The sequence below is a fragment of the Pleurodeles waltl genome, chromosome 11 (assembly GCF_031143425.1).
Source record: "Pleurodeles waltl isolate 20211129_DDA chromosome 11, aPleWal1.hap1.20221129, whole genome shotgun sequence".
In the NCBI taxonomy this organism is placed as follows: domain Eukaryota; kingdom Metazoa; phylum Chordata; class Amphibia; order Caudata; family Salamandridae; genus Pleurodeles; species Pleurodeles waltl.
The window spans coordinates 753,193,693-753,210,172 of NC_090450.1; the positions used below are offsets into that span (position 1 = coordinate 753,193,693).

At 40.8% G+C, this 16,480-nt stretch overlaps 1 protein-coding gene across 4 annotated transcripts in view; it reads left to right on the plus strand.

Moving 5' to 3' along the window:
- The window catches only part of TAOK3 (TAO kinase 3), a 1,041,334-nt gene that overhangs the window by 278,666 nt on the left and 746,188 nt on the right, over nt 1–16,480 (plus strand). For all 4 annotated transcript variants that reach the window (XM_069214478.1, XM_069214480.1, XM_069214479.1 and 1 more), the window contains one exon: nt 8,890–9,101. In XM_069214478.1, the coding sequence (XP_069070579.1) occupies nt 8,982–9,101 (120 nt within the window). In that variant the 5' untranslated portion in view covers nt 8,890–8,981. The remainder of the gene's footprint in view (nt 1–8,889; nt 9,102–16,480) is intronic.

Here is a 16,480-nt window from a genome sequence, read left to right on the forward strand (position 1 = left end):
AATTCCCTGGCTCGGAGAAACTCCACCACAAGTTTGAAAACCTTAGTGAAGCACCAAGGGGCATAGAACAGATCAAAGGGAAGAGTTTGAAACTCGAAGACGTGATGATTCCACATGAACTGCAGAAACCTGCGATGAGGAGGAAATACCGGAACCGTGATACAAGATAATCCCGGGACACAGAAGGTCGTGCAGAAGATGGATGCCCTCCATCTTGGAATGGCAGTAAACCGACCACCCATTAAAATCCCTGGGGTTGATCACTGGGCGCTGACCTCCTTCTCTCTACTCCACTAGGAAATGATTGTCCATTTGGATGCATGGATGTCTTTACGATTGTCCCTTTGTTGAAGAGCTCCAAAATCTGTTGACCGATCAAGGTGGCCTGTGGCCATGAAACACCAAAGGACAAGGGCTGGCTAATTGGACAGAAGTACCTTCAAATGCCAAATGGTTGCCCAGGACTGTTTGAAGAACACAAGCATCGCTTGCCAATTCCTGTCAGTTTTCTTGAAACAGTGCCAGCCATCCTCCCACATTAAATTAGGAAGAACGGAGAGTCCTTACCTTTGGAAGATTCTTGGGGATGGCCACAACCTGCCTCTACGGGCTTGTTAAAAAACGACAGGAGGGGTACAACCCCCAACCCCCAAAATGTGCGGGTCTTGCCACTGGCTTTAATGGGAGCCTTGGCCTTTCTTGAACGTGTTTGACACAAAGCAGCCACACAAATGCATCCCACCATGCCCAGCCCCTCCAAATATCTTAGAAAAAAAGTCTTCTTAATGAAGACTTGCACTTGTTTAGTGTATTGAAGGTCTGCACTATCTTCCCTAGTTATTTAATAAAGGGTCCCCAAATAACCCTTCTTGTGCCGAAGTTCCTTTCTCCGAGGACTCCAGATCCCCCAACTTTGGGCCCACGTTTATAAGGAGGGACCGTCTCCTCTCTGCTGACAATGCGCAATTGGCATTCCCCAGGAGAAAAGCAACCTGCTTGGGCCCAGCCAGAAAGAATCTCGAGCAGAATAAGGGAGCCAGATTGCTTGGCCTCCTCTGCCATGTCTAGGGTTTTGGTGAGGTACCCTGTGACAACGTTTATGCTGAAATAACCTTCAAGAGAGGTAAATGCCCTTCTTTGGATCCCTGATGTATTTCGCTAGAAAGGTGTTCGTTCTTTCATTGATCTCTGGCGTTTGGGCTACCTTGCCTTCCAACAAAGGCTGGGGACATCCCGTCCAAAGACGAGCTCAAACCTCTGTGTCTTGGGACTTCACACATAAGGTGCCACCTTTTCACTGGGGGACCACATAGAAGACCTAGGGTGGAGCAAATCCTCTGGATCCAGCACATCCGCCACCAGATTAGCCTGCGGGGCCTGCTTCACCTCCCCAGATGAAGCGAGCCACGGCCCAGAGGAGCCTGGATCACCATTGGAATTGCCTTGCGAATTGTCTTCATCCGTAACGGAAGGAGGCTGAGGGAGAAGGTCAAAGGAGTTTGTTACTTGCAACTGAGGTTGCGACTAAAGGAAGACTTTCTTAAAACACCTAAAAGCACCCTTATCGAGGCCCTTATCCAGGGGGGGGGGGGGCGGGGCTTAACTGCCTGATGGAAAGACAAGGGATGTTCAGGCATTTTTGGGGACCCCTGCTTATTCGCTTGTGTCATCTGCTCTATCTTTTTCTCCAAGGCAGCCAGCACTAGGGAGACTTCTTTCTGGATGGAAGCATCGACAGTCTCATAAAAATCTTCATCTAGAGGCATAAAAGAGGTTGCTTCCTCTTCACAATATGTGGCCTTGGGATTCTCAATAGAAGGACTTGTTATGGCACTAAGGAACCTAGCTTATTATGAGAGCCAGAGAATCACCCTAGTAATTCGTAGGTGGTGCAGCCTGTGCCGGTCCCTGAGGCAGGAAGTATTTAATGAAGAAAAAATGCCAGTGCAGACAATCCTCTGGTGCACAAGGGTTCCTGCACTGACTTGGGTGCAATTATTTTACAGACCCGCTCCTACTTGACAGGCATGGCAGTCACTGCACTATTGAAAAAATAAAACTTACAAAGAAGGATGAATCCACCCAATACCGACCCCTTGAGGCATCACTGGTCCAAGCTGCTATAGGAAAGGAACACCAAGGCTCCATGACACGTTAAGAAACTCTGCTCATACTGGCAAATGCTCAAAGACGGTGGGGCCAAAGAGGCATCTCTGTGGTCTGCGAATGCCCTCCAGTGGCAACGACCGCAACCACAAGGCCATAAGTAGAGAGAATGCCTCGTGTCGAGCACAGACAGGCTCTCCCGGCAAGCTGAAGGGGAGAATGAACACATCAGTGATAGCATGCAACACAAATAATAATCATCACCATACAAGTTGCGCACCAGAAAAGGCTGCATTGACTGTGTAAACAATCAGGGAAAGCCAAAGTGTTGAAAAGACTTAACTGTAGGCAGTTGGAGCAGCAAAGAAAGAGAGGACATGAACAGAGGTGTGGGACTGCATTACATGGACTGTTATATGATTGGTTATTATGTTGTTTTTACTTTCCCAGGGTGTTCTGGGAAAGGTAGTTGTTATTCAAATGAGGCTGCAGTGATAAGTAAAACGAAAGAAAGTTAAGCATAATCGGAGCCTAGGGTCCTGACATAGAATTGTGATTATTGCATGTTTGAGTTTAAATAGACACATTTGATGAAGTGCACATCGTTTGTGAGACTAGTGATAGATGCCAGCTTGGTGAGGCCTAAGGTTACCACTTTTGCTTTGCAGAATTCTGATGGATGATTTTTCTGAAGGATAAAATAAGATACTAATCAGCTTCCTTGCAGACTACTGGCATATGTAAACCCAATCACCTTTGTTTGCTTAAACTCCATGAATGCATAAAGGGTCTGTGAGTCTGGCATTTGACATGATAGTTAAAATGAGAGAACCAATCAGATTTCAAAAGAATCTTAAATTGTTGCAAAGATTGGTTGAGATAGGTTAGTTTGCTCCATTCTGGATATGGAGCCCTTCAGCTTCTTGAAGATTTACAATGTTTTTGTGGTGGAATTTACAGCAACCTTCAGTAGGATTATATGTGGGATGTTTGCCCCAGTACATGCCAACTTGAAGCCCCTAGAGGGAGGCCATGATGTAGTGCAGTTGAATGGTGTCCAGAAGTTATACCAGGGTCTGTTCCAATTTTTGTCCTTTTGTTTCAAATAAGATGGGGTGGAAGCCTACCATTCTCCATGTTGCAATATATTAATTTTGGCAGCATGAAGGGGATGAAAGGGCAGGCTGCCAAAATTAATATATTGCCTTTTTTTTCTAGGTGGTATAAGAAATATGTTGGAGAGGGAGTGGAACTTTTATTTAGCTGAGAGCCTCAATGAAGTGGTTTCGTAGAATTTTATACTTTGTGTTACTTAGAAAGCTAATACCCATGTCAGGTAATTCTGTTGAGTTAGGCCTTTTTTTGCCTCCGATGAAGACATGAACAATGAAATAGACAGCCCAGGAGTAGTTGGAGATCAGGAATTTGGGACTGAGTGAGAGTACAGTTCCAGGGTTTGCCACCTCAGGTGAGAGATTTGAGTGGTCATTTGTTGGAAGCCCAGATTATACAAGTCATGCATGATGTCATGGTTGTAGTGCTTGAACAGAGGTTGTTCCAGGTGTTGAATTATCCTAAGCTGAATCCTGTGTTAGAATGTAGGAGTGCGTTCTGTGCAAGTTTGGTGAGGTTGTTTTGGAAATAGGCAAGGCTCTTTTTATGAATGCTATACTGAACCGAATATGAAGGCAGTGGTTTGGTTGAGTACTAATAAGACTACATCCTTAATATCATGCCACTTACTGTATTTGCAGAATGGCATACCCAGCATGCAAGCAGATCACCAGGTTAGATGATTACAGATGACTTGTTACAATGGAATATACTAAGTTTGGTGCAGGCAGTTTCAATGGTTCTTAAGAACATGTCACCTCTTCTTGCTAATAGACTTCACCCAACACTCCGAATAGTGGGTCCACTAGATCTTAATCAAATCTCATCTGAGACACTGGCTCCATTAGAGGCTAGTTTTGCTAAGGGTGAAGCCCCACTCCTATCATTATTAATTCATCTGTTTATTCAAACAATTCAATTTTCAGGTCTTATTTGAAAAGTTTGAAATTTGATTCCACCCAAAGGCTTGGATTCAGAGAGTTCCATATTCTGGGGCTGTGTTATACCATGGATCTGCCTCAGTATTGGTTCTGATTGAAGGCTCATTGAAAAAATTAGGTTTGGGTTTACTGCTTAGAGGTTTCTGTTGGGCACATATTGAGTGGTATTCTGCCACAGTAAGCCTTGTACATCGTACACTGATTTTTACACCTGATTTTTTGCATTTACTGGGAGCCAGTGGTATGTTTTCAAGGCTAGTTTTATGTGGTGGTGCCACTGCAGGATTAATACGTTTTGATGGAAATGTCTAACTGCAGATTTCCTCACCTTAGAATATCTGGCAGGTGCCAAACTGGTTTCAGAGAATATTGTAGTAGTGCTTCTGCCTGCCAATTGGTGCGTTGCTAACTCAATACTGCCCTGGAAATGAAGGAGTGATGCTGCATATAAACTCCACTCCTGCATGCTGACATGAATTCCTTTCTTCTTTCCACACTTTCTGATGCTGTTCCCACCATGAGGATTTTTTTATTTTATTTTTTACAACTGCGCTGTATGCTAGAGAACCCTGTCTGCATAGAAAATGACACGATTCAAGCTGTGTGGAGACCGCCGGAAGCTGATAAGAGTTACTGTCCTCCATGAAGAGTGCCTTTGGCGCCTGGGTGCTGGACACGACTTGAAGTTAGTGCAATAAATGCTCCCTAATTCGCCCGAAGAAGTAGTTGTATGTCACCAAACACAAGAAGTCATTATCTTAACACAGGTCCCGTTTCAAGACATTGCCCCTGTCACTGGGCCGCTGCATGGACTGCTGCTCTTACTTCTTGAAATCTGCAGATATGTCCAAGCTCACACATAAGAAAGCAAAGCTGAACTCAACCCTATCCCACCACTCTGACTCCAAAGAGAAGACATGAGGGGCAATACTCTGATCCTCTGCTGGGGGAGAGTTCACTTCAAGATAATGATAATGATGGTGAAGGGGTGGCTTGCTTCACCTCCTTATACTGATAATGCCTTGTCCCTTAATTTGCAGGACACTAAGGGGGTTATTACAACTTTGGAGGAGGTGTTAATCCGTCCCAAAAGTGACGGTAAAGTGACGGATATACCACCAGCCGTATTACGAGTTCCATAGGATATAATGGACTCGTAATACGGCTGGTGGTATATCCGTCACTTTACCGTCACTTTTGGGACGGATTAACACCTCCTCCAAAGTTGTAATAACCCCCTAAGTCTTGGCACCTCACCTGAGACAAAGCTAGCCTTGTCACTTGGGCTGCAAACACCAGAAAGTGCCTCAGATAAATTGGTGGTTCAAAGGGCAGCTGAAGCACTAGAATTACAGCTGCCAAAGCACATAAAATTATAAACTGTAACGTTCATATACATTTAAATGCTCCGCTATGGAATAATTCAGTGATTATACATAGAGGTAAAGAGCTAAATTGGTTTGTTTGGAAGTATTGTAAAATCAACAACATATTAGACTTATATAACCGAGATAATTCCTTGAAATCATTTTCACAACTACAAGAAACCTATCGACTCCGATCTCACAATTTCATAACTATATATTATTGACATCGATTTTTAACCTTATAACATCCTTGAATTCGGATTCTTTGACACATTCATCCATTGCACGTCATATCTATATATGGAGAAATTTTAAAGGCACAGTATCTGGCCTTTATTCTTTATTAATTGACAAATCTTTTTCAGATAATACATCCAAAGATCTGCAATCCTGGTGGTCTACACGACTTAACATTACCTATACAGAAAAAGCCTGGGCTAAACTTCTAGAGAATTATAATAAAGGACTTCGAGATGTAAGGTTGAAATTAAATTGTTTCAAAATTCTACATAGATGGCATTGGTCACCTTCGAAACTTTATTCTGCTAAACTTAGTAATGACTCCAGTTGCTGGAGATGTGACCAACCCAACTGTGATATTGTTCATATTTTATGGGATTGTACTACACTCCAACCATTCTGGATACAATTATCACATTACTTAAGGAAAGTGATTCCCAATATCTCCTCACACTCACCTAGCTTATTTTTATTACATCATACCCATGATCTAGGCACGCTCTCTTCACACTTATACAGATGGCTCTCTACTGCAATTAGTGTAGCCAAAGTTAATGTACTGCGTTTTTGGAAATCGAATGTTTTACCATCTGTCCAAACTTGGTTAAAGGATATGTTTGATATTGCTCAGTTTGAAAGAATGCTATATAAATTGAATGATAATTTACAACAGTTTGATCAAATATGGAATGTATTCCTGACTAACTGACAACTTCATATCTCTCTGTTTCTGACTTTATATGTTCAATGATTCATGAGTAAGACCTCATGACCTCATTATACTTTCTACACCATTGATAATTATTTTCTTTTCAAGATATGTTTTAGATAGGTACAACTTTGTCATAACTTGCTTTATCATTTTGACTCAATGTATATTTGTTTATTGCTTCTTTGTCATTAGTCTCAGATATAATATAATTAACAGTGTCTATTTATGGAAAGTATTTAATTGTTTCATTGTACACTGGAATTTCTTTATTGTGAATGTATGCTTTTAATGGACAATTCATAACTATTTTGTTTTCTTATAAAAGGTTAATAAAGAATTGAAATACAAAAAGAATTACAGCTACCCTCTATTGAGACTAAAACAATTGTACTGACAGAAATTCTGGAGCTAAGGCCAGTAATATATGAGTCTTTCCCTTAATTAAATGATGTCCTCATAGATACTTCAATAGTTACCTGATCATTGCGTGTGTGTGTGTGTGTGTGCGTGCGCACATTTGTGTGTGTGTGTGTGTGTGTATATATACACAAATCCAAAAGAAGGGAAACCATTGCACTACGTTTCACCAAATAGCCAATATTTTATTCCAAGCCAGCAACAAACAACCAGCACGTTTCAACTCTGAAAGAGTCTTGTACACGGTTGACGAGTCCCTCTTTCATTACAATTATATGCTATTTTCACAGATAGCCCATAATGAGGCATTCTGGGACGTGGTTCCAAAAGAGAAAAAGGGAGAAAGTATAGTCATTTTTCATAAAATACACATTAAAAACAAGTAACAAACAACTAAATCAGGCAAAAATGGAAATAAAGAGAACTCAATTATGGTGACACATCAGAATAATCTGTAAATCCGTGCCTCCTGTAAGGCACAGAGACCATTTTATCACAAAGCCAAACATAACAGTCAGGAATCCTAAATTTTCACATAGTGGGAAGTGTATTCCAAATTACAGAGAGATGGCACCAAGATATAACTAGATCATATTCAACTTTCCATATCCTATGTGATGACATAAATATATAAATGCATATGGTTCTATGTATCTGTTATCTCGTGCGTGCCTGTAATTACACATACCCCACTTGACACCTGAGGATATTCTAAATAAAGGTGAGTGATCAAAGGTTAGCTAGGGTATCCACCAGAAAAAAGTATTACTGAAGATAAATGACTTGTGTGTTTCTACAAGAGGTGGTGTGTGATATTTAGCACATGCAGTGCATGTCAAGACTGTACCTTGATAATTTAACTGAGAGGGATTGGGAAGGGGATGTGTGTAGGAGCAGTTGGTGTCTCAGGGTGCATGAAACATATATTGGTAATGTCCAGGTTTGATATTTGTATGATATTTCTGTTGGCATCACAGAATGTTAGTAGGATGGCAAGGGAAAGCCTTCCAGGGTCATAAGGAGAGTCTTCTTGAATAACAAGATAGATTGTATAGCCCTTCGTTCGAAGGGTGAACACATTCATGTGGCGAGGATCAGCAGAAGTAGCTGCTTTCAAAAAAGGAATGTGCATATGGATCTTAGATGTACAAAGGAGATGATGTGACATGGAGCAAAGGGTGCAAGTTAAGGGTCGGGTGAGTACATTCTCATTTTGTGTGTGAGGTAGGGAGCAGCCACGCAATGGATTCCCTTGAAGACCAGTGAGATTAGGATCCCATTTAGAGCAACGAGCCAGCTTGCCCTGGCAGTAGTGAGAGATTAACATAGTTCTGCAGTGGATATTGAAGTTAAAGACTGTGTCAAAGAAGGTGATGTTGTACTGAGCAAAACCAGTGGGAAGGCTTTTGCAGCAGTAATGTTTGTTGAAGGCTAGAAGACTCATCAAGGTGTTACCACCTTTTCACTCCATCTCTTCTCCTTCCTTTCACACTTTTCTTGAATCCTTATGTTTCCGTCTCCTCCTTTAGAGTGGTGGGTGTGTGCTTATGATGGCATCAGGAGTGCAAAAATAAATATGGTTACAGTTTAGATTAGCAGTTGCTGCATATCCCTCACAGGATACTTGACTAAATTGACTCCTAGGGCTAGGGGTGATAATATTTTACAATTTAAAAAAGTAGAATATGTGAATTGTAACACTACTGTGAACATTTAGTCTCATTAGTAATCTCTGGAGAGATTCGTTTTTCTAGGTAATTGGTATGCGATATGCCTAATATAATACATTTCCTTCAGGTGTATTGGATACTATACTTAATTATATGATGATGAATTTTGGTAGCGCTTCAGAAATTGTATGCTCTGCATTTAAGATGTAAAGTAAATCGGATCCCAACATCACCTGTTGACTGATCGTTTTGCCCACTACCAAGGAGATAAATCCACATCCTAAACCAGCTTTCTCTGTTTGTTGATCTTGTTTCTTTTGCAGGTGCTGAAGAGTAGTGGGACAGATCTCCTTTCGATGAGGGAGGAAACTGACTGGGAATTTAAAGAGCGATCCTGCTCCTAATTCCAACCAACATGCGAAAGGGGGTGCCCAAGGACCCAGAGATAGCCGACCTTTTCTATAAAGATGACCCAGAGCAGCTGTTTACCGACCTGCATGAGATCGGACATGGCAGTTTCGGAGCAGTTTACTTTGTAAGTATTCTCATTTTGGTAAAGGTGGCTTAGTAACCTTAAGCTGGCAAGCACTTGATGAGAAATAAAGTTGATTCTTAGGACAAAAAAGGCATGAATATGAGCCCACTGCCAGAGGAAGCCATACGTGATGAACACATCAGAATGTAGTTCTGAGTGGCTCATGAATGACCTCCACAAAGGCCGTCACCACAAGCGGCAGAGGGCTTTGGATGATGGCCATATTTTGTTAGGTTCAAGAGCCTTACACAGTAGAGAGTTCCAAGTCATTGCCGTGCCTGAATGTGATCTGAGGCACACTTGGCATAGGGAACTGAATGATAGGTTGAATGATATTTGCTTGTAGTTGCAAGACTTAGCCAAACTCTGTTGAGATGATTGCCATTTTTAAGTGTGAGGTGTGCACAGCAGAGAGCCATAAAGGATAGGGCATGGCCACAGAAGCCCCGATTATAACCATCTGTGGGGCGGCCAGGGCCACTCTGTAGGATTCCACAGAAGATAGCCACATCTAGATATTGATAATAACTGCATACAGCATAAGGCATTCAAATGCTAGCCACAACTAGATATAGGCCAAAGCAACAAACTGCTGTTTCACACAGATTTTGCACCTTGATGCAGAGCAGCATATGGCAGAATTAGTCTGATACCTATCTAGATGAAGATGTTCAGCATCACACAGCAGAGGCACTTTCCTGCACATAGGGTTGGATTTTGCACATCTGGCAATAGTACAGTCCAAAAACAGTAGCTGGAATTGAATGGTGGCTACGTCTTCTGTGTTTACGACCACATGGAATAGTGAGTCTAGAGCCATGTGACTCAGGTTATTTTAATGATATTTGGGGCTTAAGCTTCAGGTAGAATGGCTGTTAGTACCACACATAATCTCTTCTGCAATATTTTGAATCTTTCCATGACACAGCTGAAAGGTCTAATTTAAAATTGAAGCTTTTGCTTGGCACAATGTTTATCTTTTTCACTGCTTGGTAGAATATGTTTAACTATGGTTCTCATCCTGGACTTCTTGCATTCTCATTCTCGTGCTCCACTTTCGATAATTCTAAATAGAGAAGTGAAATATATAATTTATAGGTGACATCTTTCATGTCGTCTTCGGATACTTTTTTGAAATGTGATCGCTATATGACTTGTATAGTATGATGTGAATTGAATTTTGTATCATTTATAAAATTATCTTGATATTGCAACCTGAAACACTTACGTACTTATACTGGCAATTGTCCAACATGTTGCTACATTGTCAGCAATATTGCTTTGTGGAATATAGATCTTTATAAAACATTATGCAATAGTTCAGATTCATGCTTTTGTTCTGCAAAGCACGTATGGCATTTTTGAATTCTTTGAAATGGTGTATCTTGGTGCATAGTTAATTGTGTAAATTAGTGATTGTATATAAGCCTTTTGACATAGTCGCAAAGCCTTGTAGGTCATGTTGGTAAAAGGTTAATGGACTAATGTATTTTTTGTATTTGTGTACTATTGTTTTTCCTATTCCGCACTTTAAAAAAAAATTAATATGGTTAAATAAATGGTTTTGTATTTTGTACTTGTTGTTTGGTTAAGTTTTATTTGCCGGCAACATAGGACTATGTTGTTAATGGACAAAAGAGTGTTAACTTTGTCGCTCTTTTTTGAGTTGTGTTTAATATAGACTCAGAAAGCCTTAAGGACACTGGATGACCAGACACTGCTTTTCCTTGACTGGATCTTTACTACACCTCACTCAGTCCACGTACAAAATGTGGACACTTTTTTCTAACATTTGTCGACCTTTATTGTGATCATTACCCCGCAGTGTCCAAGTCCAGTCAAGTTAGTTTTATGATATTTTGCCACATTGAACGCACAACTTATATGAAGATATCAGTATTCAGCTTTCAGTGCAAGTTGAGATGTGGACACTGCAAACAGTTTACTAAACCTGAATCCACATGAAATAACTATTCTACAGCCCTCTCAGCAGCAGAACCTTTTGTTTAATCTTAAATGAACCAAGCTCACCTAGAATGGATCAACATCGAAAAAGTCCACATCTGATCTGAGCTCTTTTTCTCACATCAAACCCTTCAGTAGGACCATCCCTGCATACAGGCCCACTAAATAATCTGAACACCCTACACCTCCCCACATCAAGGCATCAAAACACACAGATTCCTTCACATAAACTTAGACATACTTCTCAGTCATTCCTTTCTGCTTACTTCTTTTAGATTGTCCTCAGCCAATTGTTTATACTCCAGTTTTTGTCCTCCTTCAAACTCAGGTAGTCTATTTAGATTTTACTTGAGCCATATCCCTCACATTCCTCAAATAGCTTCTTCTGCAGAGGATGCAAAATACCAAGAGTGCCTGCTTCCCTTTTCATGGGACCTTACTCCTAACTAAATGTTTTTCCACAAATGTGGTCACACCCGGATCCTGAGTTTATCTTGAATAGTCTTTATTTCTTCTGGGATCTTTCCATCTTCTGCTTCAAACATTGCCCTCACAACGTCTAAGTCTTGTCACATACCACTGTCTCAGGTCAAACGCTTGTGTTAAGTTTGTGCCTCAGAAGAACGTTAAATAGGAACATCACCATAATACCCTTCCATGGAGTGAGATGTATTGCCTTGATTGTAAAAATTGTCCCAGGTGATCGTTTTCTATTCAGTACCCTTTCTGTAAACTTAAAACTTACTTCTGGCTATGCATCATGAGTCGGGCATACTTCAAGCCATTTGGAATAATAATTTATTAAAGAAATATAAAACATAGGTATTTTTTCCTTTTTTTTTTAGTGCACATTGTCACAAAACGTATTCACACTCAGCTCTTTTCACTCCCATATTGAAATCCAACCAACACCTGCCTGCTTATAACCACTGTGTTGCTGATTGTGTTCACTTGGCCATTTTGTGCTACCTTAATCAACTGGTTACTTCTACACAATTATTCCTCACCCCACCCATATATACTCTGTCTTCATCTTCTGGTATAGTTGTATTGTATGTATGTATTGTTTTCTTTTTTTTTTTTTTTTTTTTTGGGACGGCAGGAACCTACCTAGAAATGGAGCACTGGACATTGATGGGATCTCTGAGATAAGAGAGTCATGATTCTTTTCAGTGAACCAGAAATTTGCTGATGGTGTTTTTAAACTGACAGAGTTCTCTGAAAGGGTGTAGCTTCAGGACCTTTCTGATTTGATGGAGGATTTGGGCAGTTCTAATGTTGACACGGATTACCTATATTCATCTTGGGATCTTCTGGTACCCATCTGAGGAATTGATGGTGGTGGGCGAGGTAGGGTCTGAGGCACTGCATCACCATGTTGAAGCATCTTATATATAGTGCTGGTGTATGGGTCAATGTATGGTGGCCAGCTGTGTCAAAGATACAGAAAAGTCGAGCATTATCGGGAAGCAGAGGTCATTCACGGTGTACGAGAGGGCATCTGCACCTGGAGAGTAGCGTGTCTGTGCTGCCGCATGGTCAGAAATCACACTCTTTCAAGAAGTTGTCCTTGGCCATCTAGTTGGATTGCTAAATGAAGACTGAAATCGAAGCATTAAGCACACACATCATCCATTAATACATACGTTTTTTTATTACGGTGTGGTATTGGTTCTTATTGTGAGTCTCAATCTAATTTGGACTTCAAAGCAGTGCTTAATTTGTGCTTGTTGTTTCCGGTGCTGAGCACCGTCACTTATTTTTGAGGGCCGGGGCTTATTCTTCTGCCTCAAGCCTTTTCTGCGAGCAAAAGACAGATATGGGAAAGACGAATGAAGGGAAAAATGAAAAAGCGTCACAAACGGAGAAAGTAGAAAGCTGCAAGAGTTTGCTGAAGGGGCAGGTAGTGGCTTTATATGGATTAAAGAGGCCCGAGATGCATCAGGATTACGCAGCCTCAGTATTCCTTGTTCACACAATTAAATGCAGCAGGCACGTGTTTAAGAGGAGGGCTTTGGGTACCAGCACCTTTTTATTTACAAATTAAGCACTGCTTCAAAGTAACTGTATACCCTGATGAAGTCATAGGGGCAAGATTCCCAATCGGGGAAACACGTGTTGGCCGAGGTTAAGGATTAAAATATAGATTGGATTCCTGATTCTAATGGACTCTGATGTTTTGTCAAAAACCTTATGTAATAATGGATGATTTGCATGTGCATAAGGCTTTGGTTTCTCTTATAACCTTCAGGTTTGTTGAGGGTGTGGAGTGGGCATTCTCCTTTTGAGCACTGCAGTTAATAAGTGGGCATTGAAAAATAGTGTGTACTACATAAGTGAGCGTCTGTTACCCCAAACAATCCTTCCTTTCTTTGTTATATGAAGACTAAATGCTCAATATTATTCCTGATAAATGGATGGAGCAATAGTTTCTGAGATCATCTGGGCTTAAGGTAGTCTTTGTCAATATTTTGAAGTTGCCTGGGGAGTTTGCTAGACTGAAGTATTTGTTGTCCGTGTTGAGAAGCGGGGTGAGGCATCCTCAAAGAGAAAGTTGGTGATGGTTGAAGGTAGAATACATTCTTCATAGGTGGTGGTCTTGAGTGAGTTGTGTGTGTTAATGAGGTCATTGTGTGGGACGAGGTTGAATGCTGTCCATTTGGCGGTGATATACGCAGGTTTTGCAGGCAGGATGACTTGGTTTGGTGTTGTGGTGTATCTTCTTATTTCATTTACCTTGTCGGAAGTACGGTAGTTGATGGTAATGCAATGATTTATGTATTGCTTTATTGTAATGTTTAACTAATTTAAAGAATTCTTTGCTGAAGTGAAGGTGGCTTTGACTGAGCACGCTGTGTGCTGATTGTAGTTCTTGTATTTGGATGAGATTGGTCAGGACATGGCCTGGCTCAATTTCTTTCTTTGTTTTTTTGTGGAGTAGGCTGCTCTTGCTTTTGAGTATTAGTGTCCTAACACATGTTCAACTTAGAAGGAATTGGTTTTACCTGTTAACATTTCCTAGAGGCAGTGATGTCAAGCACCTTAAAGATAAAACTTAACTTAAGAAACTTGTGGTCCGTCACCATGAATGTAATTTCCTACACAAATTGCTTCTATTTCCACCCTGTCCAAACCACAGCAAAGGCTTCCATCTCCAGTAGTGGACTTTTTCCGAAATATACATCATTTTAATTGTTTCACATTAACAGCCCTGGAATCCTCTATATAAACATGTAACATAGCAGCAATATTAGCTTCTTGTTTACAGCAATGACTTATCCACTGATTCTTTTAGGCTACAAACTAAACCAGTGAGGAGAACTGTCTCTCTCCCCAAAGGCTATATGTAGGTTTCCAATCACAGCCCTGCTTTCCGTTTGCCTTTTTTCTGTAATATTTAATTGAATCTTCTTTCAGGTGATGAGACCTCAGTCGTCAGGTCTGTAGATATACAGAATTCAGGTTTGCATATTAGATCTGGTTTCCATTCTTGCACCTTTAGACATTATGTGAGTGTTTCCAAAATAAGGTAGACGCCTGTGGAGAGTGCTTTGTCGTAGAATGTCAGCCTTTTGAAATGAAATCAATACTTACAGATTAGTCTTGCATCTGCACCGTGTTCCTGAAGCATTTTAAATTTACTTGTTGTCTGCAAAGAACTTGAAGAATAGGTGAGAACGGCTAGGTTTTCTTCTCCATGAGGGGACCCCTTTGAGTGATGAGTCCTGAGTGTCTCTTTCCCAACCCAATTCAAAAATTGTTTGTCCTCTTCTCCTTTGCTTGGTTCTAAGAGAAATCAGAGTTGTTCTTTCGACAATTTATATAAAACCATGAGAGGTGGTTCAGTCCATGAGGTGGAATCTACATCTTCTCCAAGCTCTACAAATAATCTGTACCAGTTCTGCATTTGGACATCTAAATAAAGGTTGTCATGAGTTCTCAGTTTGCTTTCTACCCCTCAGGGTTCCCCCTTTATTAAAGCAGCATTAATTTGTCAAATTATCCAAGCTATTCGATCAACTGCTTACTCATCACTTAAGTCCTCACCAATATTGTCACATGCTGCACTTCCAGCACCCTACCTGCCTTTAAAGCACTCCATGGCAAAGTCTCCTACTACCAATAATGCATAGATGTCCACAATAACAAAATCATTGTTGACAAGTGTTTTATTAAAATACCAGAATTTAAATTTTTTGCATATCCTAAAACCAGTTTCACCTATTGGAGACTTGGCAGTTACCAGGTAACCAAACAAAGGATCAAGCGGACATAGATAACATTTTTCCCGCCGGCTCATTCAGTTGATGATGTGGAGGAGATTTTAGAGACTGCTGCGTATGACCCTGTAACCCTTTTTAAAATGTTTTCCCTTGAAGGAATTTTGTTTTAGTCCCCTTCTGCAAGATAGTTTTTGAATATTATATGATGCTCTTAAAGAAAATGATAAATGGATTTCATAGTTTGTTTCTGGAGTCATTCAAAGCACTGATAAGGCAAGAAATGTTCACTTCCATATCAAGAGTTTGGTGTTAGAAACTTCTTCAGCCAAATTCAACCCTAAAGGAATGAAGGCCTACTAAAATCTTGTGACCCAATACCATATTATGTTCAACCACCTATTCCTAGTTCTGATGATAATCCGGGTGTAGGAGACTTAATTTTGCAGAGAATCATGGTGGAAAGCGTGTTCATAACAATTTACATAATATTGCAAAAAGGGATCAGAGTTTACCTGACAATGCACCATATAACTTGTCATTACTACCATGATTAGAAAAGCATTCATGATTTTCGAGCTCAAATACAAGCAGGCAGCAAAGAACTATTTCCCTTTCTGGTGGATTCTTCAGACTGCTGAGTTTTGACCCTTAGAAAAGTTCCAGGCACAGACGTGGTCCACAGAGTTTTTCTGCAATGCTCCTGCATTGCCGGTAAGAGGTCTCTCTCACGCTGTTAGTCCCACACAAAGTTGTTTTCCCACTCAAAATCTTGCAGTAATTCAAGGTTTAAAATGCTCCATAAGATTAAGAAAGCCATGTGCAACTCAACCCTTAACACGCCACTTGTAATCTAGTGAGAAGTCACCAGGATGAAACTCGAAAGGACAAGTAATTGGTCTCAGCGCTCCCCAAATATCCAGTGTCCTAGGTAACCCCTCATCAAATAGTGGCCTGAAAGGAATCCATGCTGCAAATGTGTGTGATGCTACCAGCTTTGGTACACCTTTGACTCCTGATGGAGCTGAAGGGGCCTCCAGTATGACTTTCACACGCAGGCCGCCTCCGACTTCCAATTTAGGTTTCTTTCATGGTCCCAAAACCCAATAATTTGGATACTTCCATTCCAGCCCCGGGGTCCAGATCTGCTGTTTCTATGCTGACTCTGATACATTTCCTACTCATACTGGATCC